Below are 25,438 nucleotides of genomic sequence, written 5' to 3'. Positions count from 1 at the left end.
CGCTTTACCGCAGTATCACTACATTTCTGCAGCACTCATCAAAACTCTGCGGCATGAAGACAAGAGCCGAGGGGGAGGGCACTCACTCGGACCGGGCTACCTCTTACTTTTAGTCTGCCTTTCTCCATCCTGAGATAGGCTTCTCTTTTATGTTCCATCACTGCTAGAAAAAAAAAGGACTCCCTTCTCTCTCTCTCTTTCTCATCCCCCTTAGGGTGCATTTATTCCAGGGTTTTTTTTCTCAGGGAGGCTTATCTTGTATGTCAAAATGGCAAAGGATGGAGAAAAAAGCGAGTGGAAGGAGTTTATATGGAACCCCAGGACGAGGGAGTTTCTGGGCAGGACGGCCAGCAGCTGGGGTGAGTACAGTATCTGTCTACTGTATGTCTGCTGTAACAATCGAACATTTGAACATCTTCTCTGTCATTGCCTCAATGCGACACCTCGCCTTGCAGATATTATCCCTCCCTCTCCGGCTTTATTTATTTATTTATGAATTCATGGCACCACTTCCATTGCGCAATGCGCTCAGCATAAGGGTGGAGGCCCATGGCGCTACATGTTACAATATTCATCAAGTGAGGCTTGATGCAAAGAGTCATCCTCCATTGAGGGAAGACTCAGACAAGTTGGACACACTGTCATTCATTTCTATAACAATAAGAAGTCCCGGGACTGTACTGCTGCACCACGATGACACTAGAATGTTATAATCTGGTAAAGCCGAGGGTCAAATGCTATTTGTATCACCTCCACCCTGGCCCAGCCCACTGTGAATAATGAGGGATTTCAACCCTAATCTAATGACTTCATTGGCTCCTGTAAAAGCAGCATTTCAGGGTTTCTTTTAAAACATTTGAGGTCCCACGTTGAGAGTTGTGGTGATTCCTTGTGAAGAAGCCTCTAGGAGCACTACTATTCTTTCAGGGATGATGGACGTTAGCTTCCGTTCTGTCACAATCCTCCGGCGCTGTGCTAGTTAATCCAGCTCAGTGTGTCCCAGGCGCTTTTAAGGTCTGGTGGCCTTTTTAAGCCGTGCTCTCTTAAGGCCGCCTAATTGGGCTATTTCTGTAACAAGCTACTATACTGTACATGGCGCACAGCAAGACTTTCCAGCTTATTGCACGCTCCTAACCAAATGTGCATACTGTGTCTGTTCTTTACAGGACAAGCAGTGGTGCTTTTAGATATGAGCCATGAAGGTGCAATTTCTTTTCAGATTAATATTTATTCATACTTGGCGCTCATTTGAATATACAGGCGGCACCCTTAATATTGCTAGTTTCAACATAGACCACTATGTCACTCACGATCTGGTCAGCACTAACGCAAGGCATGCTGGGAAGCCCATGCGAATGGCATGTTATGTTATTCCAATATGACACATGTCAAACTTAAGGCTCAGAGGCCAGATCTGGTCTGCCACATAATTTAACGTGGTCCGCAACATTGTTTAATTTGGCCCACCGATTCCTTTAATTTGGCGCGCCATGTCGTTTATGTGGTCCGACACATCGTTTAATTTGGTCCATCAATTCGTTTATGTGGTCCGCCACGTGGTTTATTTGTGGTCCGCCATGTCGTTTAAAGTGGCCCACAATATCATTAAATTCAGCCCAACACATCTTTTAGTGCGATCTGCCACCTCATTTCAACTGGCCCCCCACATCACTTTTTATTTGGTCTGCCACGTCGATTATTGTGGTCCACTACATCATTTAAACTTGCCCGCCAAATCATTGTATTTGGTCCGTCATGTCGTTTATAGTGTTCCATCACGTCGATTAATGTGGTCCACAATAACATTTAAAGAAGCTCGCCATTTCATTGAACGCAGCCTGCAACATAATTTAGTGCAATCCACCACATCATTTTATTTGTTCCACCATGTTGTCTAATGTGGTCCGCCACATCGTTTAATTTGGCGATTAAAACGGCCCACCACATCATTTAGTGTGATCCGCTGCGTCATTTAATCTGGCCCGCCACATCATTTCATGTGGACAAAGTTATCCAACAATCTGTTAGTAAAAAATATAATAATGAAAACAGTTAATTTTGTAACAAGGCTATTACTGTGTACAATTATTTATGTATTTTCAGTTACAAGAAGCCTTCTGAGGGCAGTCATAATTGCGATGTGGCCCTCAATAAAAACAAGTTTGACACGCCTGCACTACGACAATGTTAAAACTTTTTTTTTTACAAAAACGAGTTTTTAGCTATGTCATCACTTTATGTACAAAACCCAAAATCAGTGAAGTTGGCACGTTGTGTAAATCGTAAATAAAAACAGAATACAATGATTTGCAAATTCTTTTCAACCTATATTCAATTGAATAGACTGCAAATACAAGATATTTAATGTTTTTTGCAAATATTAGCTCATTTGGAATTTGTTGCCTGCAACATGTTTTAAAAAAGCTGGCACAAGTGGCAAAACAGACTGAGAACGATGAGGAATGCTCAACAAACACTTTTTTGGAACATCCCACAGGTGAACAGGCTAATTGGGAACAGGTGTGTGTCATGATTGGATATAAAAGCAGCCTCCATGAAATGCTCAGTCATTCACAAACATGGATGGGGTGAGGGTCACCACTTTGTGAACAAATGCGTGAGCAAATTGTTCAATAGTTTAAGAACAACATTTCTCGACGAGCTATTGCAAGGAATTTAGGGATATCACCATCCACGGTCCGTAATATCATCAATAGGTTCAGAGAATCTGAAGAAATCATTGCACGGCCAAAAACCAACATTGAATGCCCGTGACCTTCGATCCCACAGGCAGTACTGCATCAAAAACCGACATCAGTGTGTAAAGGATATCACCACATGGGCTCAGGAACACTTCAGAAAACCACTGTCAGTAACTACAGTTTGTGACTACATCTGTAAGTGCAAGTTAAAACCCTACTATGCAAAGCTAAAGCCATCAACAACACCCAGAAACGCCGCCGGCTTTGCTGGGCCCAAGCTCATCTAAGATCAGAATCAGAATACCTTTATTGTCATTGTATGGAAACAACGAAATTGGACAGCAATCCAGCTCAGTGCTTTTAAACAAACATACATAAAATAGTCTTAAGACAACAACAATAATAAAACAATTTAAGATTTAAAAACATAATAAAATGTAAAAAAAAACATATTGCACAGTAGATCTTTATCAGAGGTAAGCAAGTAATAAAGTGGTGAGTGTTCAGGTAAGTGCAGAGTTTAGGGCAATAACAGCTCAAGGATATAAGCTGTTTTTCAGTCTATTTGTCCTTGCTTTGATGGTCTTATAGCTCCTCCCTGAGGGCAACAGTTCAAGCCAGTGATGACCTGGGTGGGATGAGTCCTTGAGGATGCTGTTTGCTCTCCTGTTGCAGTGTCTCTAATGCAGGTCCTGTAGAGATGTAAGAGGACATGCAGTGATCCTCTGGGCCGCGTTTATGACCCCCTGTAATCTCTTTCTCTCTGCCACCGTGCAGCTAGAAAACCACACAGAGATGCCGTAGGTCAGTATTGACTCAACGGAGCAGCGATAGAAGGACAGGAGCAGGTTATCAGCCAGATCTATTTTCCTCAGCCTTCTCAGAAAATACAGTCTTTGCTGACCTTTTTTCTGGAGTGCAGTGGTGTTGCTTTTCCAGATCATGTTGCTTGAGATGTTCACGCCCAGGAACTTGCACTCTGAGACCCTTTCCACCTCCTCTCCCGTGATGTAGATGGGCTGGATGGGCTCAGTGATTTTTTTCCTGAAATCAACAATCAGCTCCTTGGTCTTTGTGGGATTGAGAATGAGGTTGTTTTTTGCATAGTGGTCTGACAGTGCCTTCACCTCTTCTCTATGGGCAGTCTCGTCCCCTTCTGTGATGAGCCCCACCACTTTAGTATCATCCACAAATTTGATGATGGAATTGCTAGGATGGATGGGAATACAGTCATGGGTGTAAAGACTGAAAAGCAAGGGGCTCAAAACACAGCCCTGTGGGGCACCGGTGCTGACGCTGAGGGTTGAGGAAAGATGGTGTCCGACCTTCACTATCTGAGGATGGTTCGTTAGAAAGTCCTTAATCCAGTAACAGATCTGTTGAGACAGTCCTAACTCCAGCAGCTTGGGAATTAGTCTGCTCGACAGAATGGTGTTAAAGGCACTACTGAAGTCAATGAAGAGCAGCCTGATATAGCTCCTTGGCTCTTCCAGATGTGTAAGTGTGGAATGGAGTACTGTTGCTATGGCATCCTCTGTAGATCGGTTTGCTCTATATGCCAAGATGGACTGATGCAAAGTGTAAAAGTGTTCTGTGGTCTGACGAGTCTACATTTCAAATTGATTTTTGGAAACTGTGGACGTTGTGTCCTCCGAACCAAAGAGGAAAAGAACCATACGGACTGTTATAGGCGCAAAATTCAAAAGCCAGCATCTGTCATGGTATGGGGGTGTATTAGTGCCCAAGGCATGAGTAACTTACACATCTGTGAAGGCACCATTAATGCTGAAATGTACATATAGGTTTTGGATGTTGCCATCCAAGCAAGGTTTTTTCCATGGACTCCCCTGCTTATTTCAGGAAGACAATGCCAAGTCACATTCTGCACATGTTACAACAGCCAGCCTGTAGTCCAGACCTGTCTCCCATTGAAAATGTGTGGCGCATTATGAAGCCTAAAATACAACAACGGAGACCCCGGACTGTTGAATGGGAAAGAATTCCATCTGAACAGCTTCAAAAATTGGTCTCCACATTTCCCAAACGTTAACTGTGTGTTGTTAAAAGGAAAGGCGATGTGACAGTGGTAAAAATGCCCCTGTGCCAACTTTTTTGCAATGTGTTGCTGCCATTAAATTCTAAGTTAATGATTATTTGCAAGAAAAAAATGTAGTTTCTCAGTTCGAACATTAAATATCTTGTCTTTGCAGTGTATTCAATTGAATATAGGTTTTAAAAGGATTTGCAAATCATTGTATTCTGTTTTTATTTAGGATTTACACAACGTGCCAACTTCAGTGGTTTTGGGTTTTATAGCAACTGCAAAATTGCTATATGGACCTAATTAAGAATTTTGTTTTAGGTTTTATTATTTTCTTCTGTGTTGTGTTGCTCCTCACTACACAAAACAGAGCAGGCGAGGACTAAAAAAAATAATGCAGTTGTTCCTAAACGCACCTCAAAGCTTTCACCGTCTTTGATCACCAAATTCAATAGCAACTGTTTCATCCAAAAGAACCCGAACAAAAAAGCGAAACCAACCCTGTGTTGTTTGCTTTCAATCGCCGACTGAGAAGTAGACCCTTTGCTATGTTTTTATTGACTGTAAACCCAACACCCTCTATACTGGGGGGCAGACACTTGAGCCACACATGCAGTCTCCCTGGGGTGGTGTCATATTTGTGTTTATCACCACTGAATGACAGCAAATCACTTAAATACGTTGTCTCGCTCCTTGTTTATATTTAATGAGTCAGTTGTCTGTGCCAATATGCATGTGCCATTCAATACATGAACTCAATACATGAACTGCCCCCGTGCAAATAATTCAACGTGCAATCTGATATATATATACATATATATATATATATATATATCCATCCATCCATTTTCTACCGCTTATTCCCTTCGGGGTCTCAGCTACAATCGGGCGGGAGGCGGGGTACACCCTGGACAAGTCGCCACCTCATCGCATATATATGCACACACAATACATACCCCCGTGGAGCGTCTTCCGCTCGACATTGTCTTGTTGTGGATTCCAGTGAAGCGATGCAGATGCAGCCTTCACGCTGGGGGGCCATACAGCAGAGGCACAAGGGTCAGGGCGCTCAGCTGCTACCCTGCACAGGCCCCAGGTGTTGATGCCGAAAATGGGGGATGTGTCATCGAAGATGCTATATTTATTACTCTCAGCAGGAATGTCACAGTTAAGCTAGAATAGGAAAGATGGATAGATGGATAGGTTAGGATGTTGTGGTTATAGCACCTTAATGAGACTTCTCTTACCTCTAATAAGGTAGAAACACATATAACATATAATTGTAGATTGTACATTGAATTAAACTTTTTCCAGTGAGGGTCGCATATAAAAAATGTAAGAATGAGTGGGTCACTTTGATAGTTTGTGCTTTTGAAGATGCCAAAAACAATGCAATGTGGGTCAACATCAAGCTATCTGAACAAAACATTAGCATCTTAACTTTGTGTTATACTGTAGGTGACAAAGCAAGTTATGTAATAATAATCCATCAATCCACCCATTTTCTATCACGCATCATTATTAGGTCACTGGTGAGCTGGATCCTATCACAGCTGACTTCAGGCATGAGGCAGGATACATAGATACAGTGCATCCAGTCAGTATTCACAGCGCTTCACATTTTCCACATTTTGTTATGTTACAGCCTTATTCCAAAATGGGATACATTCATTTGTGTCCTCAAAATTCTACACACATTACTCCATAAAAGTTGAAAAAATAAAATAGAAAATACATGTACATAAGTATTTAGACTCTTGGCTCAATACTTTGTTGATGTGCCTTTGACAACACTAAAAACTTCAAGTTTTTTTTAATATAATGCCACAAACTTTGCACACCAATCTTTGGGCAGTTTTGCCCATTGTTCGTTGCAGCACTTCTCAAGCTCCATTAGGTTGAAGGAAAAGCGTTGGTTTTCATACAGGTGTCTCTGTACATTGCTGCATTCATATTTCCCTCAATCTGACTAGTCTCCCAGTTGCTGCCATTGAAAAACATCCCCACAGCATAATGCTGCCACCACCACGCTTCACTGTAGGGATGGTATTGGCCTGGTGATGAGTGGTGCCTGGTTTCCTCCAAACATGATGCCTGGCATTCACGCCAAATAGTTCAATCTTTGTCTCGTCAGACCAGATAATTTTGTTTCTCATGTTCTGAGAGTCCTTCAGGAGCAAGTTGGCAAACTTTTTACAAAGAAATGGCTTCCGTCTGACCACTATACCATCCAGGATTGCTGCCGAGATGGTTGTCCTTCTAGAAGGTTCTCCTCTCTCCACAGAGGAAAGCTGTAGCTCTGACAGGGTGACCATCGGGTTCTTGGTCATGTCTCGGACTAGACTAAGATGAATACGGAGACATCCTGGATGAAAACCAACACTTCTCATACAACCTGATGGAGCTTAAGAGGTGCTGCAAAGAGGAATGGGCAAAGAGGATTGGATGAAACTGCCCAAAGATAGGTGTGCCACGCTTGTGGCGTCATATTAAAAAAGACTTGAGGCTGTATTTGCTACCGAAGGTGCCTCAACAATCTATTGAGCAAAGGCTGCAAATACTTATGTAAATGTGATGTTTTTTTGTTTTTGTTTTTATTTGCTTTGGAAAAAAAAAAAAACTTTCACGTTGTTATTTTGTGGTATTGTCTTCAGAATTTTGAGGACAAAACTTAATTAGTTCCATTTTGGAATAAGGCTGTACCATAACAAAATGTGGAAAAAGTGAAGCGCCGAATGCACTGTATATAATATATAATAATGTTCAAAAAACTGTACTGCTTGTGCAAGAACTTCAACGGGAACTCAGCCGAACCCCCTTAAACCTGTTTGGCACTGCATGGTGAAAAATAAAACAAAATCTACAAAAAAGTAAATAAAAAAAGGAATGCCGAAAAAAAGTGATGATAATAATAATATGATATCAATAATATAGTTGTAAGTAATAATTAGGGGTGCTAAAAAAATCTAAATCCAAATCTCAATGCATATTTATTTCAATTCTAAATTGATTTCTAATTTTTAAGAATCGATTTTAAAAAAAAAAAAAAATATATATATATATATATATATATTTTGAAAAATAATTTTATTTTTACATTTAATAATAATAGATTGTACGGCTAAAAAAAAAACCTGGCAGCTCAGTCGCCAGATTTTTACTGTAAAATATAATGTAGGTTTTTTCCAGCATCCATCCATTTTCTTTCCGCTTGTCCCTTTCGGGGTCGCGGGGGGTGCTGGACCCTATCTCAGCTGCATTCGGGCATATTACTGCAAAATTTAAAAACAGTACCACTGTAAAATTCTGGAAACTAAGCTGCCAGGTTTTTTTTTTTAGCCGTACAATCTATTATCCTTAAATGTTGATGGATAACTAAATGGTTTTGAAATCATAAGTCTTCAAACCCCGGGCTCGTGTGGAGTTTGTTCTTCCCTTGACTGCGTGGGATCCCTCCTGGTACTCCGGCTTCCTCCCACCTCCAAAGACATGCACCTGGGCATAGGTTGATAGGTTGTACCCCGCCTTCCGCCCAAATGCAGCTGGGATAGGCACCGAGAGGGACAAGCGGTACAAAATGGATGGATATCTGTGCTTACTCACTGCGACCTTTAACCTGTTTTGAAAAGGTTTTATTATACTTTTTAATATCAAAGAATATATTGCAAGAATCGCTTTTAATTAAGAATCGTGTTGACTAAACAATCCGTTTGAAATCGAATCGTCACCCCAAGAATTGGAATCGAATCGTGAGTTGTTGTAAGATTAACATCCTGAGTAATAATAATTAGGGTATTGTATAACAGTGCAAATGTAAATCAATGAAATATTTGTATTTTTTTAGAATACTCCTCAGGCTAATAAAAAAAATTAGGTGCAGGCCGAAAATTAGCGCACTTTGAAGACTCAACGCCACAAATAATAAACATATTCAACAGTCAAAACCGAACATTCTACAGAAACGGCATGACAATGCTTACTGCAGAGACGCAGTTCCCATGCCAACATGCACTTACAATTGGGTTAATACATCACAGCATATCACTTCAATCTCCAGACACCATGCAAGTATTACCCCCAGTGATGCTAAAAGATAGTTAGACAGTTATATATTTATATAGCATGATGTAACAGTATCACTATAGTCTCCCTTGTAGTGTTTAATTAATGAAAGGACCTCCTGCCTCACCCCCTGTAGTCAGTGCTAGCCTATAATGAAAGTGGTTGGATAGCGGCCATTGCTTGGCTGTTTAATTAACACTGTTTAGCGCCACAGGACCAACAACGTGCCTTTCAATTTGCCGATTAGTGATATACATGATAAACCAGACAGATGTTGCAAATAGAAAGGGGATGTACTGTGAAGGCAACATATAAATATATTTTTTTATGATGACTTCACGGCACGCAGATTTATTTATTCCAACTAGCAGAGTGCATGACAGTGAAGATGGCGTGTACAGATTTTACATCAACTAAGAGAGATTGGCCTATTGCATCTCTTGTGCATTAAGCATGCACTCCAATGCATAAGAAGCTCAATAAGTGGACACTTTAAAGTTGGTAGACAAAAGGCTAACAATAGAGGAACACCATGCATGTCATTTAGCTGAAAAGCAAGAAAATGTATTGTTGTTTTATATTACTATAAGATTTTTCTCCCTTCCTGCCCCTACTATTTAGAACCTGATCATATGTATTTATCCATCATTATGTGTCAAGGTAGTTGTTGACTCGCACTTGCTCCAAATCAAGACCTTATACTGCTTGAGAATATTATGTCTTCATCACCTAGGAGTAAACCCAAGAAATAGGTATACTTCAGTATATTTCCTGGTCAGCTTGTTGATTAGTTTGAACACTGCTGCCACCTAACTGGATGCCTGTGTATTGTTCGCGCATTATACTACAACCCAGTACATCAAGAACTGTGTAAACAGAACTCCTAGTGGCTTTGAGCACCATAGGGCATGATTGGGCGCTAGCAATAGAGGTGATGAACTAATGTTTGTTTTACCTGTATGTTTTTGAATGTCCTGATTTCCTTTCTTAAAATAAAGTGCTATAAAAGGAAGAGTACCGTACTAATTTAATGCAAGGTAGAAAATGTGTGACTACTTTTTTCTAAGGACCAGTGTTAAGAGTACCTAACGCCACTCTGGTTAATCTAATGAATTACTATTTCAAATGTTACAATGCCGTTCCCATTATTGACTGTGATCGTTACAATCATAGTCACAGAGGCACACTCTTTGTTATTATTTATATTATTTTTACTTTATTCTGACCTTAACACGTCACCATCAGTGCACAGTTCCAACACCGTGCATCGACAAATTGCGCGCTACTCACTCACACAAAACTACCTCATTCTCCACCAATCACATTCACCGACATCAGAAGTCCGAATATCAACACAAAACACAACAGCCCTCAATGACACATATTTGATGTTTTTATTTTCCCAAAAATATTTCATTAGTTTCCCTGGTAACTAGATCAATTTATGAAAGCGTAATTCAGTTACTAATTCATTATTTTTGGGGGGGAAAGTAACTAGTAACTTTAAAAAAAGTAATTTGCCCAACACTGCTTAGGACTTACTTAAGAAACATATTGACCCAAATATAAGACAATATTTTCCACCATGATCAATATTTGGGATTTTGATATATATTGATATTCGGCCTTCTTTTATCGGTAACTACAACAGGAATACATCAGCAGATACAATATATACACATATGATGTTTTTAGCGCTCTTTTTTGGCGTTCCTTCTTTCCTTCCTCCACCCGTTATGTGTGTTTTCGCTCCTGCGGCGATCGTACAGCAGGCTTCTGTTCGTAACACTCGCAGCGTGCATGGGATCATTAAAAGAGCGAGGCGAGTTTTTATGTTAGGTGTTTCAATTCAATTACCCGACAGAGACGGATGGACATGAAGATGATGGAAAATATATATATCCGCCAAAAATTCACACTTTGTGTAAATTGCTGGAGACCTATATAATACGTAAGGAAGAGCAGGCAGCAGCTAATTGCTGTAACATTGATGAAGAAATCGTCAGCCAGCTCGAAAAATATCTCACCTATAAGCTACATGAAGCATCCCAAAATTAGTTTTCCTTAAAGGTTTGCCATATTTAGAAGTCATATATTTCATATCAATCATACCATTTAGATATCATTGAGGACTATTGCATTACAAATTGAGAACAGGAAGTGAACATATGTGTTAGTACCGGTAATTGCTATGAAGTGGAATAGGGTAGAAATACATAAGCGTTGCTTCTTCCTACTCCTTTTGAGGACATGTTGTAAAGAGAATGAAGTATGTGAAATATGTGATGTATCATATTGAAACTGTAAAAATGTTCAAAATAAACTTTCACCTACCAGCCAATCAATATTTCAGGGTTCCTCACGAGGAAACCTTACAATCTAATAAATCCATAAACTGAAAAGTTATTGATTAGTTTGCAAGTTATTGTGATGTAGAAAAATCCCATATATTTACCAATTTTCAGGAGATTTCCCATATTTTGAAATACAAATGTTAATGCTCCTCTTAGACACATGTAATAAAGATGTTTGTTAAATCCTCTAATATTTTTTGGTGCTAAATTAACCACAACATTAACGCCACATAAAACATAATGTCGCTACCGGTTCAACATTTCCTAAAAAATAATGTTAAAAAACAACTTAAAACCTTGTCCAGCTGTTTACTGACATATACTATTTAGGTTTAAATAATGTCTACTGCAAATTAATATCGTCTCCAAATATCGGTTATAGGCCTTCTTGACAATATGCATTTGACAGAGTACAAGAACAACTTTGCTATCTTCAACTGGTTTTAAATGCAGAGAAAACAAAGTGTATGTTCTTTACCACATCAAAAACTGTAAGATCAGCACTGTGTGAGAACATTTTAACAAGAAATGGGCAACAAATTATGTTAGTATGTGCTTTTAAATATTTAGGATTTTTAATTGATGACCACTTGAGTTTTAAGGAGCACATTCAGTATGTTGTAAAAAAACCTGAAACTTTTACTGGGATTTTATTATAGAAACAAGTCTTGCTTTTCTTTTACTGTGAAACAGAAATTGGTGGAAACAACCTTTTTACCTGTTATTTACTATGGAGGTGTGTTGTACATAAATGCTACTGCTGGTTGTCTCCACAAGCTGGCACTGAGATTCATCACCAACTGCGCTCCCCTTACTCACCATTGCGTATTATACTCAATGGTTAACTGGACATCTTTATGTGCTCGACGCCTCAATCATTGGTATGTTTTCATCTACAAAACCATTCTGGGTATCACTCCATCTTATCTGTCTTGTCTTTTAACAAAGAAACAAGGAAGTCACAATCTTCGTTCAATGAATGTTCTGCAATTTGTCGTCCCCAAAGTAAGAACTGAACTGGGCAAGAAAGCATTTAGGTTTTCAGCACCGATGGCTTGGAATAACCTACAATCAAACATTAAACTTCAAACCCTTGTTACATTGAATGAGTTTAAAGCTTCTGTGAAAGGACTGCAGTCTACCTTGTATGTATGCACATGTGTCATGTGAGCAAGTTTTAATGTTTAAATGGGATGTTTTGTGTGTTGTTTACTGTTTTTAATGTAACCTTGCTGCTGCCCTCTTGGCCAGGTCTCCCTTGGAAAAGAGATCTTTAATCTCAATGGGATTTTTACCTGGTTAAATAAAGACTAAATAAAAAAATAAAATAAAATGACTACTAATAATCGGTATTGGTATAGGCCCTGAAAAAGGCATATCCTTCAATCTCTATTTTCTACCAACGAAAGAAATGTCCAAAAGACAAACAGTTGGTGGTAAATGACTTCTTTTTAAAGAGAGCTTTTCACCCGGCCACTCACGCACACCAGTGACCTTGAGAGACTCAGCCACGATACTAGAAAAAGCAACAAGAGGCATTATGATGTTATTTTTAAGAGCTTGGTGACCTATGAAGCAGTCAATTGTTGAAAAAAGAGGGGTCGTCTTAGGTCCGGGTCACGTTGGTAATACCTTTCAGACTACCTGACATTAGTCTGAATGGAGCTTGATCAATATTTTTGTTTTTATATAATCTGGCTTCTGTGTCCGTAGTCCCACTGATTGTGACCACCCTCTTTCTTCGTCCACAGGTCTCATCCTTCTCTTCTATTTAGTTTTCTACATCTTCCTGGCCGGCCTGTTTGCTCTCACCATGTACGTCATGCTGCAGACGCTAGATGACCACAAGCCCACCTGGCAGGACCGGCTCTCCACACCAGGTGCAGTGTTGTAACCGTCACAGGAGAGCCACACTGGCACTGTCTGTGGCGCAGTGTTGTGATATCCCTCAATTTCCTCTGGCACTCGCAGGCATGGTGATTAGACCCAAGGCCGACGAGACCTTTGAGATTGTGTATGACATCCACAAAACTGAGAGCTGGGACATGTACGCTCAGGCCCTGGACAAGTTCCTGGAACGTATGTCTCAGATTTGCTTACTATTGCAGATCATCCCACAGTCTTTAATAATTCATGTTGTCAGTGTGAAGGACATTGCTTTGCACTATAAGCCCTTGCAAACACATTTTAAGCCCCGCCCTCACTTCTTTTTCGAGCAGCCTACAACAGCACCGTCCAGGCCCAGAAAAACGACGAATGCAAACCAGACCAATACTTCATGCAGGAGGACAGCGGTGACGTGAAGAACAACCCCAAGCGCTCCTGTCAATTCCAACGTGCTCTTCTGGAGGACTGCTCGGGAATGAATGACCGTTACTATGGATACCAGGAGGGCAAGCCATGCATCATTATCAAGATGAATCGGGTATGAACGAGGAGGGGAAGGAAAGGGATGTTGTTGCTAGGAGACATGAGAGTCAGTGCCTGCGATACAGAAAACAGGAATGGGGGGGGGGGGGTTCCCAGTTATAAAAGGGTTGTTGAATTCACAGTAAAAACAGGAATGTTGTCTTTCTTTCCCTGTAGGTGATTGGAATGCTGCCAGGAAAGGATGGCCAGGCTCCTTATGTCACCTGTGGTGCAAAGGTAATCAAAAAAGGAGCCCAAAACAACCACCATCTTGTTCTTCATCGCCATCACACTGTTTCAACTTCATGCATTTCTTTGCTTGCCCAAACGTCCTCACTCTCAGAGGTATAAGGTTGGCAAAAATGAATGGGTAAGACTGGCTGTTTTGTAGTGTAGAGTCCTATAGTACATACTGTACAAGTAGACTGTAGCTCTCCAGCTTTGTCATTCTATCGCAGTAGCATATGACAACCCCACCACTGTACTTCATTGTAGGGTTTTATTTACACTGCAGAACAATGATTTTTTTTTTCAATTTATTTATTTGTTATTCATATATTTAATTGCTATTTGTTTTTTCAATATTTATTTATATAATAACACTTATCATCAAATTAAATCATTTTATTAGATTTAAGATTTGTATTTCAGGTTGAGGTACAGCTGCACACAGTGATAACATCCAGTATTATGTATTAGAACAGTATAATACAAAAAAGATCATTTTATAAATGTATCCATCCATTTTCTACCGCTTGTCCCTTTCAAGGTCGCGGGTGTGCTGGAGCCTATGCAAAACAAAAAACATGAACAATTTAAGTTAAAAATTAAGTCATATAGTATTGTATTTATTATATTAAAACACATTATATATTATTTTTATGTATTATTCAGATCACTGATCACTATATTCTGTGTTTATACTGTAGCTAATAAGACAAATTATTGTTTAATTTTGACTAGGGGTGTCCCAATCCAATATCAATCAAAGTTTACTTATATAGCCCTTAATCCCAAATGTCTCAAAGGGCTGCACAAGCCACAACGACATCCTTGGCTCAGATCCCACATCAGGGCAAGAAAAAACTCAACCCGATGGGAAAAACGAGAAACCTTGCAAGGGGCCGCAGATGTGGGGAAAACCTCCTTGGGTGACCGGTGCAATGGATGCCGAGTGGATGCAGTCAATAAGGTGAGAGTCCAGTTCATAGTGAGGCCAGTAGTGGATCCTCTCGTATGTAGACAAGAAGACAACGCCGAGACGTCACCAAATAATGCACAGAGGAGTGGTCCATCCCGGGTCACAACTTGGAACAGCTAACACATCCTCCGTGGAAGCTGATCTGTGGTCATCTGATAACCTCTCCATGCAGGAGAGGGGAGCAGAGCAGAAAAGAGAGACGGCAGATCCATCCATTTTCTTCCGCTTATGAGGTCGGATCGCGGCGGCAAGCAGCCTGAGCAGAGAGGCCCAGACTTCCCTCTCCCCAGCCACTTCGTCCAGCTCCTCCCGTGGGATCCCGAGGCGTTCCCAGGCCAGCCGGGAGACATAGTCTTCCCAACGTGTCCTGGGTCTTCCCTGTGGCCTCCTACCGGTCGGATGTGCCCTAAACACCTCCCCAGGGAGGCGTCCGGGTGGCATCCTGACCAGATGCCCGAACAACCTCATCTGGCTCCTCTCGATGTGCAGGAGCGGCGGCTTTACTTTGAGCTCCTGCTGGATGACAGAGCTTCTCACCCTATCTCTAAGGGAGAGTCCCGCCACCCGACAGAGGAAACTCATTTCGGCCGCCTGTACCCGTGATCTTGTCCTTTCGGTCAAAACCCAAAGCTCATGACTATTGGTAAGGATGGGAACGAAGATCGACCGGTAAATTGAGAGCTTTGCCTTCCGGCTCCTTCTTTACCACAACGGATCGATACAGTGTCCGCATTACTGACGGCAGATCAACTGGTCTAAAAAGGTTTAGAGTTTACAAATGACTTTTAGATGGGACTTAAATGCCTCTGCTGAGGTAGAATCTCTAACTGTTACAGGTAGGGCATTACAGAGTACTGGAGCCCGAATAGAAAATACTCCATAGCCCGCAGACTTTTTTTGGGAATCACTAATAAGCCGGAAATGTTAGAATGCAGATTTCTGGCCGAGACATATGGTACAATACAATCAGCAAGATAAGATGGAGCTAGACCGTTTATTATTTTATACGTAAGTAGTAAAACCTTTTAAAGTCGCATCCTAAGTGTACAGGAAGCCAGTGCAGGTGAGTCCAATAAAATCACAAAGTTGCCGGGGGTCCTTAACCGGCACGATACTGTCCTGTTTCGCGCCTGTACAAAAATAAACCAATAATCGATTTCTTCAGATTCCAGCAGCTGTCAAAGACGAAGTATCCTTCCAGCGACGGGCAGTCAAAGCCGAAGTGCTATCGATCGCTGTCAATGACGTAAGAGGAAACAAGACCACGGAAGTAAATGGGGTGGGGGGGGGAGGTTTTTGTAGGGGGAAGAAATTTGGCGTGACAGCCTCGTTAAAGTTGTTAGTGAGGTTACCGATAGAGCCCGCATAATTTGGGAATGGTGCCAATACCGAGGGCAACAGGCAAGCAAGAGTAATAGTTGTGACAGCATTAATTTGGCGGCTGCTAATGCATTTGTTATTAGTAGTTTGTTGACATTACTTTAGTGTAAGGTCAGTGGTGTGCCGTCAGGGCCAGCAAGACCTTCTCTGCTGGCCTAACATAACCAGAAATCATGATCATAATTAAACATAAAAAAAATGTTTTATTTACTTTCCCTAATTATCTAAAAGTATTCATATTCTCTCCATGTCGTATTATGCTTGTTCCAGTGCTGTTGTTTTTAGTTTTAGTTTGTATCCAATCAGAATTCAGCTATCTTATGTTGCCATGCTGTACGAAATCTGCCCGACACCTTCAAAATCAACAATGCAGGCATCCGTGCACTGTAAGCGAACGGGAACATACAGTGATAGACAGTTGCCATAGCCAATCAGATCACGACTTGTTGTCAGTAAAATCTTCCAGATGGCCTCACGTTGAACGTGACATTTACGCGTCCTGTGATTGGATACTTACCGGGATCGTTAGCGGATTAATTTGAGAACACATAGAGTTGAGAGACAATTGCGTTAGCCAATCAGATCACAAGTTGTTGACAGTAGCTGTTCTGTTACAACTAGAAGTTGTAAATTATTGTTGTAAAAGTGTGTCATGCTTGTCATTTAATTAACATTGTTACACGTATGTTTGTCGCCATCATGTGGTCAGGGCAGTTAATATATATTTTAGAAGTGTGTACTTTGAATCAAACTTTATTGACCGGAAGTTGCATAAGCCAAGCAGAGAAATTTACGGTATGTTTTAATTGCTGATGTGATTTAATAGATTTTTAAGTGCGCCAGAAAATAACCCGTTTTGTATACTGTTGATGTGATTCAATGAATGTAAATGTGTTCCTGTATAGTATTTCTCCAGCAATGATCATGTGGTGACATCAATTATGGTATTTTGATAGGTAATCATTGAAGTCGGAGATCACTGAAGGCCTAGGTGGGAAACGCACGGCCTGCCACTGTGTAAGGCAGTACAACAACTTTGGAGGTGGTGACACCCCAGACAACGACTAAATCTATCGTATTACAGTTGCAGGACTAGGTCTATCATATTACCGTTGCGATGCATGGGTTCATTTAATATTTGTGTATGACCACAGCTATCAATTATAGTCTGGAGCGCCACGCACGGATGGTCTGACGGGGTATTCATATGGATATTAAAATTCCCCATTATATTATCTGCGTGCGTCATTAGATCAGCAACAAACTATGAATATTTGCTGATAAAGTCCGAATAGGACCCAGGGGGGCGATACATAACAGCCAGATGGAGAGGTAGCGGTGTGATAGACCTCATAGTAAGCACCTCAAATTATTTATATTTATTACTTAGGTTAGAGCTAATGTTAAGGTTTTCATCAAATATTAGTGCCACCCCTCCACCCCTTTTAAGGGGACGGGTAATACAGTTTGAAGGAGATGCCTCGTTAAGTTTTAGCCAAGTCTCACTGAGACCAATGACGTTAAGATTGTTGTCTCTAATGACCTCAATATGTAAAAGCGCTTTGGGAGACAATGATCTGATGTTTAAAAAGCCCATATTATAGGTAGTGCACTGTTTTGAGGCATTTTTGTTAATAGCATCCATAGTACTGATATTAATAACGTTACGTCTATTTTGCGTGGTGCGCCTTAAATAATTTTGATCACATCTAGGAATTGATATGGTGGGGATCTTGAGATTATTTGCTTGGTCTGCGATAGATTTAATGCTTCATAATTTGCCACCTCAGTAGAATGCATGTCCACGTCAGGCACAGTCACTACAGAAAAAAAACTATGTGAGTCATGCATTACTCTACGAGAAATGCTATGTGTGCAAGAATTTTCCAGCCTGGCGCTGGTTAGTTCTAGTTTAACGGACTCCTGATAGGAACTGTAATTGCCTCTGTCCGAGCATACTCTAGTGTAGTTAGTCAAGCGGGACTTAACCAGTAATCTATGTTTCTAGATAGAGTGATTGTGCTTTCCCGGTTAGGGTGATGGCCATCCCTCCTCAGCAAGCCCGGTTTGTCCCAGAAAGAGGGCCAATTATCAATAAACGTAAGTCCTTGTTTTCTACAAAAAACTAGCCAGCCACTTGTTAAGCGAGACTAATCTGCCATGCAGGCAGGGGGGCAGAGACAAGTACTCGATGCCGAGACATCTTTTTAGCAAGAGTACAAGTCCAAGCTCTGTTCCTCTTTGTAATCTCTGACTGTCTCATCCTAGTGTCATTGAAGCCGACGTTTACAACTATGTTCTCGTAGCTAGTGGTGCGATTTGCCTGTCGTACATGTTTACTAGGCCTGTTGCGAGTCAGCTCCCTAAGACTAACTTCAATGTCTGGTGCTCAGGCCCTGAGAATACACCTAAATATGGCTGGTTTACTAAGCTGTATGTTCCGGGTGATGGAGTCCCCTATGACTAAGATGAAGTGTCCGATAGACTGGGGTGTAGGACTAGCTAAATTGCTAAATCTATTATGCGTCTCAACAATTGCTGTCACTGGCGGACACGGCCCTCTAGTAGAGCCCACCTATCCATGAATAAGGTGCACAAAGAACAGGGAGCCATGCTCATCTTGTTTCTTTCTACAAGTCAAGTTCTTGCTGTCTTCAGAGCGCAGTAGCTTCGGAACAGGACTAGCTTAGCTTCGCTAGCTTAGCAACTGGCTAGCTGAAAGTGCGGCGGTGAAACAGAAAATGGGTGCTTTGTTAAGTTTATTAAAACAACTTAATATGTTGCAGAAGGAATAAAGAAAGCTGTAAAACAATTAGAAGCACACAGATGGAAAGATAGCACTTAGCTTTTGAGCAGCGAACAGCGAACAGCACAATAGCTTTGGAGCGGGACTAGCTTAGCTTCACTAGCTTAGCAGCTAGCTCACTGAAAGTGAGGCTGTGAAACAGAGAGTGGGTGCTTTGTAAATTTGATAAGTTTACTACATATGTTGGAGAAGGAATAAAGAAAGCTGTAAAACAATTAGAAGCACATAGATAGAACGATAGCACTTAGCTTTTAAGCGGCAAAAAAGCAACGGCGAGCAGCAACATATTTTTAAATCAAACATCTGTCCGATATCAGCAAAAAGTCGGATTACATTAGCTTGCATCTAAAATCTCTGACGTAGGCGCCCCGATATGAGCAGTCCTGCAGCGTGTTTACTGTTTACCAGTTAACATCTAAATGTCCTCCAATAAGCACACACCATTGAGCTTTTCTTGTATTTTAGTAAAGTCATTTACAAAAGTTAAACAGGGTAGGCAATAGGCGCTAGCAGCTACACACCTGCTAAGCACGCAGTAGCACATAGCTTGACATATGCACTGTAATATCGAGTTAGTGTCCTTAATTGAATATTTAAAACCCCACATTTGTCAAAATAAATAAGTATCAAATAGTTACAGTTGCATATCACTTACAAATACAAAGTCTCCAAGGCAGACATGTATTAGAAAGTATCCATTAACAAGAGTAACAAGTATCCAAACAACAATTTGAGCTTAATTTAAGGCAGTGTAACTCCATTCCAGATGGTTAATAATAAATTGGTTAGTGTTTTCATATCTACCATTGTTCTCTGTTTGAGTAATTTTCTAACAATCCACACTACAAAATAGTAAAAGTATGTAAGATTTGATCGGTTGTCGGTATCAGCCATTATGCAAGGCTTTATTATCAGTATCGTATCGGAAGTAAAAAAGCTGTATTGGGACATCCCTAATTTTGACAGTACAGTAGAAAAAATGTGATAAAAAACAACTCAAATTTACAGAAAGTTATTCAAATATATGCATATAATTTGTATTTTATTCATAATAAATGTGTTTTTTATTTATAAACTGAACATATTTTTATTTACTATTGACGACCCAGAGCTGAATGTTGTAGATCAGTGGTTCTCAAACGTTTTTCACCGAGGTGTACCAAAACACTTGACTCTCCAAGTACCAGCATAATAACCAACATTAAAATACAATAGAGTGGTAGGCCTAAGTATTCATTAAAAACATAGCAGAGGTTTTATTTAACAAGTATGTTTAATATTTTTGGATACTTTGACATTACACACAATTTGAACAGTAGCACTGTCTATATAGGAGAGAAACACTGTTGAAGCTGAGAGATATAACCATGCATCATTATAGTTTTGTGTGTTTAATGGAGTATTGAAAGAGATGGTGGGCATGTTGGATAATGAGATTTGCAGAAAGGAAGGAGATTAATGAGGCTCACCTCCTCCCTTGCCTACATAAACGAGGCATTTTTAGGCCATAACCGATGAAATTGTTTCACACCCACAGAGAGAAGACACTGACAAAATTGGAGAGTTGATGTACTTTCCTTCCAATGGCACTTTCAACCTGATGTACTACCCTTACTATGGCAAGAAAGCTCAGGTAACATTGCTTTCTTTGAATAGAAAGGAAATATATTCCTGTGTTAAAACGTCACGTGCTGTCCTTTCCAGGTGAACTACTCGCAGCCTTTGGTTGCCGTCAAGTTCCTTAACCTCACCGCCAACGCCGACGTCAACATCGAGTGCAGGATCAACGCCAACAACATTCCCACCGGAAGCGAAAGAGACAAGTTTGCCGGACGGGTGTCTTTCAAGCTGAGGATCAACACCATTAACTAGGTTTTAAAGCCTTTTTTTCCTCCCCCTCCTCCTCTGAAAACCTAACGCTCTGCAACATGGACACATGCACAGAAACACATTGCGGCATTCCCACCCTTTGTGGCTTTTGTTTACAACCAATCCCTCCCCAAAACCAATCAATTGGCGGGTGCAGACATTGTGTGTCCAGGTGTGTGATGAGATCAGGCAAGAATAAAGGGTGATAATCCTGTAATTATTTCTGTCTGTGAGCTTGGGGACAAATTTGTTTCTGTAAATTAATTTGAGGTGACGTCTATTTATACTGCATGACAAACAAACTAGGGGATGTGAAGGATATAAACGTGTGTTTAGGACCAGTAACATTAACTCTATTGCTGCTGCTGTCTCAATATAGAGCCTTTCTCCATATGTGATTACACACCAATACAAAATGTGTATATCTGCAGTTTTTATTCCTACAATATAATATAACCATAGTAGGGATGGGCATTTAAAATGTTCCATTATCCTCCACAACTGAATTAATCCGTCCTTTCATTTACTTGAGATGGTAGAAAATACTAAGAAAAGTGTCTGCATGGATGTATGAGGTCTATCTATAACGTCCCTTTTCTTCACCATGCTTCTTGAGACTGACTCAACAGTGCCTCTGCTGGTTGCGGCCGAGTATGGCACTCTATTATTAACCACATTGCGCAGAATTCCTACAAATCACTTAATATGCTCATCCCTAATCCATTTAACTAATTACACACAAAACAATTAATCCAACAGTATATATCTTAAAGGATGGATGCCGAGATGAAGCCCTTTTGCATGTGTGTGTTGTCCTTAGCGTGTTACGAGGGCGGGAGGCCCCGCCCCAAATGTCCCACCTCTCAGAAAAAAAAACAGTTCTGTGAAAGCCCTGACCACCAGGAGGGACCGCCATGTACGCTACAAAAAAAATTATACACATACTCGTTTTATAAACACAAAGATAGTTTGTGGCTTGGATGTTAGCGTGTTTGATCCATTTATTGACACTTTTCATATCATAGGTCGGGAAGTTGCATACTTTGTGCAATACTTATTCAAACTAAACATTATGAATGCTTGATCCTATTGTGGGACGTCTGCAGGCTAATCCCTGCATATAATCTACATGCTATATGGTCTTCCGTGCATTATTTCACCTCCACCTATTGAAAGTTGTGCGTTTTTTATTGCGTGAGAGGTCTTGTTTTTGTCCCAATAGAGTTGACAAAGAGCTCAAACAATCAATGAAATCATCACGGGAGGCATTTTTGTTAATAGTGACATATCTAGTTGTGTTTGTTTGTTGCATTGCATTGATTTATCTGACTTCAGAAATCGATGGCAATTAATATTTTGTATTGATTTGCACTCACTGTGCTTTGTGTGTGTATGTGTGTGTGAAGATGGCTTGAATTCATACACAGAAGGTTACTATAGAGGCGACTAATTTGTGTTGCCAGATGGGAAATGACAAATGATTGTACATACCCAATTTGACCATGTAAAACAGGGGTGTCCAAAGTGCGGCCCGGGAGTCATTTTTGGCGTGCAGTTGGTTTTCTGTACGCCCTTGTCATTTTCTGAAAATTAAAATAATTTATTATTAATGGGGTATATAGAAAATGGATGGATGGACGGATGGATGGATAATATATGACATGCGGCTCTTTCATGAGTCCGCCGTGGCTGCCTTTGGCTTTAAAACAAAATTAATTCAGCAGTCATTTCAATTTATTTAATTTGATTTAGTTATTTTATTTTATGCAACCGTTGTTATTTTGTAGAATTCGGTCATCTTGTAATGTAAAAATAAAACATATTTTAATATTTTGTTGATCGAAATGTACGTCACACCCCCTCCCCTGTATGTCATCTTTAGCTGACAAGCAATTGTATTGTTTTTAGCGGTCAACCCCTAGTAAGCTAACAATAGACAGATCAAAAGAGAAAGCAATTTCTGATAAAAATAAGACATTTAACGCTTCATGGACAGAATAATTTAGTTCAATGTTGACAAGGCTGGTTCACCTGTGTGCTTAATATGTGAGGTGAAAATAGCAAACAACAAACAAATCACCTGTTGAAAGACATTTCCTGGACAAACACACAGCATTCGCGGTGGAATACCCAGCTGGTGACCAAAAAAGAGCAGTTTCGGAAGTGCTGCGCGCAGAAAGCTGATCAGAGCAAAAATACTTGATTTGATTTAAAAAATGCTATAGCATAAGCGTAATAAAACTATAAGTGGTGCTATTGTCGTTTTAGGGATCAAACAAAGTTTGCGTCTCGAGGTGGGTTTTATTTGGTAGGAAATGAGCTCAAATGGCTATTTGTATGCTGAAGGTTGCCGACCCGTGATACACAATATTAACAACTAGAGGTGGGAATCTTTGGGGACCTCAGAATTCGATCCGGTGACGATTTGATTCAGAATTGATACTAGAGTCAACATGATTGTTGATTAAAACTGATCGTCACAATGTATTATTTGGCATACTAATTATAATACAACATTTTCAAAACAGCTTACAAAACCTCTTTTAGGTTGCTGACGTATACGCGCAGCGTATAGGTATGGAGATGGCCTAAAAATGGGATTCTTAAAAAAAATTCAAATCGATTTTTGAAAATCATGGATCGATTTAGAAATGGAATAAATAACAATTGTCATACAGATGTGAATCGATTTTTTGAGCACCCTTATTAACACTTATGAACCAAAAGCTAAGATTACCATATAGAGATGTACATTCAATTGGTTTTAGCTTTTTTAATGCACAAAATGTATCGAAGTTACATTCTTTCATTTTTCAGTATGGGGGCCTCGGCGGAAAACCCTATCTTGTCATTTTACCTTTAAATAAACTAAAAGCACTGTTGGGAAAGAAAAACTTTCAGAACAGCGCCCCCACCTCGCTGTAAAGAGGCATACGACACGATGCACAACATCAGATGCAGGATGCAGGGCACAACCTGTTTGTGTTTGCTGTGTGTCGACGGGGTCAAATATTAGTAAGAATTATTATCGTACAGTGGCGATACTTTTCATTCGAGCCTATTTTACATCTTGTATCAGCTAGCTGTTACTAATTAGACTCAAATGAATCAAACCAGACTAGAAGTACCTTGTTATAAAACTTATTTTACCCACAATTTTATTTTTGTGGCCCATTTTCCTCCCTTTATGCTAAAGACAGTCAGACAACGCGACCGCTAACAAAGTGTTTGGTGCTAATGAGGACGTGCTTTGACTGATTGGTTAAAAAGTCATTCAAACTCAGACATTTCAGAGCAGCTTTTTTCCCCACTCTATTCACATGCACGGCCCTCTGCTTGCGTTGCTGCAACACTTGCTTAATTTCACTCTAATCTCTTAATCTGGTGGGCTAATCCACTAGCCCTGCACGCTGAACTTCTTTGGCCCCACTTTGCCGCTCCTCCTCCTTGGCCTTCTCCGAATTGTCCAACCAGACTCCAAAGAAGGATATTTCATTCGTTTCCACGTTTTGTCACCGCGTTCAATCCCAAATATTAGATTAAAATTAATCTCCAAATTCTTGCTTCAGCCTTTCTGCATGTGAAGTCTTGAACCAAAGATAAAAATGTTCACCAACACACCGTATGAGAGCAGAGAGATGCATAAACAATGCAAACTGCATAAAGCAGTGTTATAAAAAGGGTTACTCTTATGTAACAGTAACAAAAGAAGCATGCTTCGCAAAGACATAACAGTGCCTCCTGGTGGACAGAAAATGTTATTGCCAGTTCCCAGGAATAATTTTTCCCTCTTAGAGTGTCTCAATTTATCAATACTCCCTGATCATTAGGAGATGTCCTCGGAAAGCAATATATTTCCATCTTGTGTGGCTTTGTGACGTATTTATGGAAAAAGGTTGTGCAGAGATGTTTTTTTAAGGATGAAAAGAAGTCAAGTATTGTTTTCAACTGTTTATTTTTCATTGCAATTTTGTGGTAAAGGTTAGAGAATGTATCAGCTGGGATTGTATCACATCATATGATTTACGTGGCAGGGTTTTTTTTCATCATTATTTCAAGAAAAGTAACCTGCTCGGTTGTCGTTTTTATTTGGTGACATTTTCACTTTTTCCCCTTAAAAATGCTTTTCAGGTTGTGCGTAAACTTTTCCCAAACAACGCCACAGTGTGTTCTGACCAAAAATGATGGAAGTATGTCTAAAACAAAAAGAAAAGAAACAAAACAACCTACCCTACACCTTCCTTATATTACATCCTAATCATGAATGTGGTGAAAAGAGAGGAATCAGATCAGTTTGTTGCCCAAATGGATGATGAATCTACTCTGGATCTTTATTTTACGCTCTTACTGTATGTATATTTTTGCTCATGTTTACTGCAAAACAAGATAGAGAAATAAATAAATGTCATTTAAGGGAACCAACAGGTTTAAGCCTCTACTTTTTAAGTGTCTATAAACATGTGCACTTCCTGGTGTGACCTAGCATGGAGTGAGCTAGCATTGGTGAGCTAATCCATTGTATTAGTGGAATTACCGCAAGGAACTCCAAACTTGTCCACATTTTTTATACATTTTGTGCGTTAAATATGCTTAAACCAATCCAATGTGAGCCAA

At 40.2% G+C, this 25,438-nt stretch overlaps 1 protein-coding gene across 2 annotated transcripts; it reads left to right on the top strand.

The window, feature by feature from the left end:
* atp1b2b (ATPase Na+/K+ transporting subunit beta 2b) lies at nucleotides 1-25,246 on the top strand. Of its 2 annotated transcripts, XM_062047871.1 has the most exons (8): nucleotides 1-359; nucleotides 12,911-13,039; nucleotides 13,131-13,238; nucleotides 13,379-13,584; nucleotides 13,746-13,805; nucleotides 13,912-13,938; nucleotides 20,493-20,588; nucleotides 20,660-25,246. In XM_062047871.1, the coding sequence occupies exons 1-8, from the start codon at nucleotides 269-271 to the stop codon at nucleotides 20,825-20,827; spliced, it is 885 nt and encodes a 294-aa protein (XP_061903855.1). In that variant the 5' UTR covers nucleotides 1-268; the 3' UTR covers nucleotides 20,828-25,246. The 2 variants fall into 2 exon arrangements, with proteins under 2 accessions (XP_061903855.1, XP_061903856.1); XM_062047872.1 differs by lacking the exon at nucleotides 13,912-13,938 and having other exon boundaries at nucleotides 4-359.
* The last annotated feature ends 192 nt before the right edge of the window (nucleotides 25,247-25,438 follow it).

The sequence above is a fragment of the Entelurus aequoreus genome, linkage group LG05 (assembly GCF_033978785.1).
Source record: "Entelurus aequoreus isolate RoL-2023_Sb linkage group LG05, RoL_Eaeq_v1.1, whole genome shotgun sequence".
Lineage (NCBI taxonomy): Eukaryota > Metazoa > Chordata > Actinopteri > Syngnathiformes > Syngnathidae > Entelurus > Entelurus aequoreus.
The sequence above is the reverse complement of the archived record's forward strand: the minus strand, read 5'-3'. Positions and strand labels throughout refer to the sequence as shown.

Excerpts from the sequence above, each read along its gene's own strand:
- atp1b2b (XM_062047871.1), top strand. The coding sequence starts at position 269 with ATGGCAAAGGATGGAGAAAAAAGCGAGTGGAAGGAGTTTATATGGAAC. Across the intron at positions 13,040-13,130 it reads GGACCGGCTCTCCACACCAG|GCATGGTGATTAGACCCAAG; the intron begins GTGCAGTGTTGT and ends TGGCACTCGCAG. Across the intron at positions 13,806-13,911 it reads ATGTCACCTGTGGTGCAAAG|AGGTATAAGGTTGGCAAAAA; the intron begins GTAATCAAAAAA and ends CCTCACTCTCAG.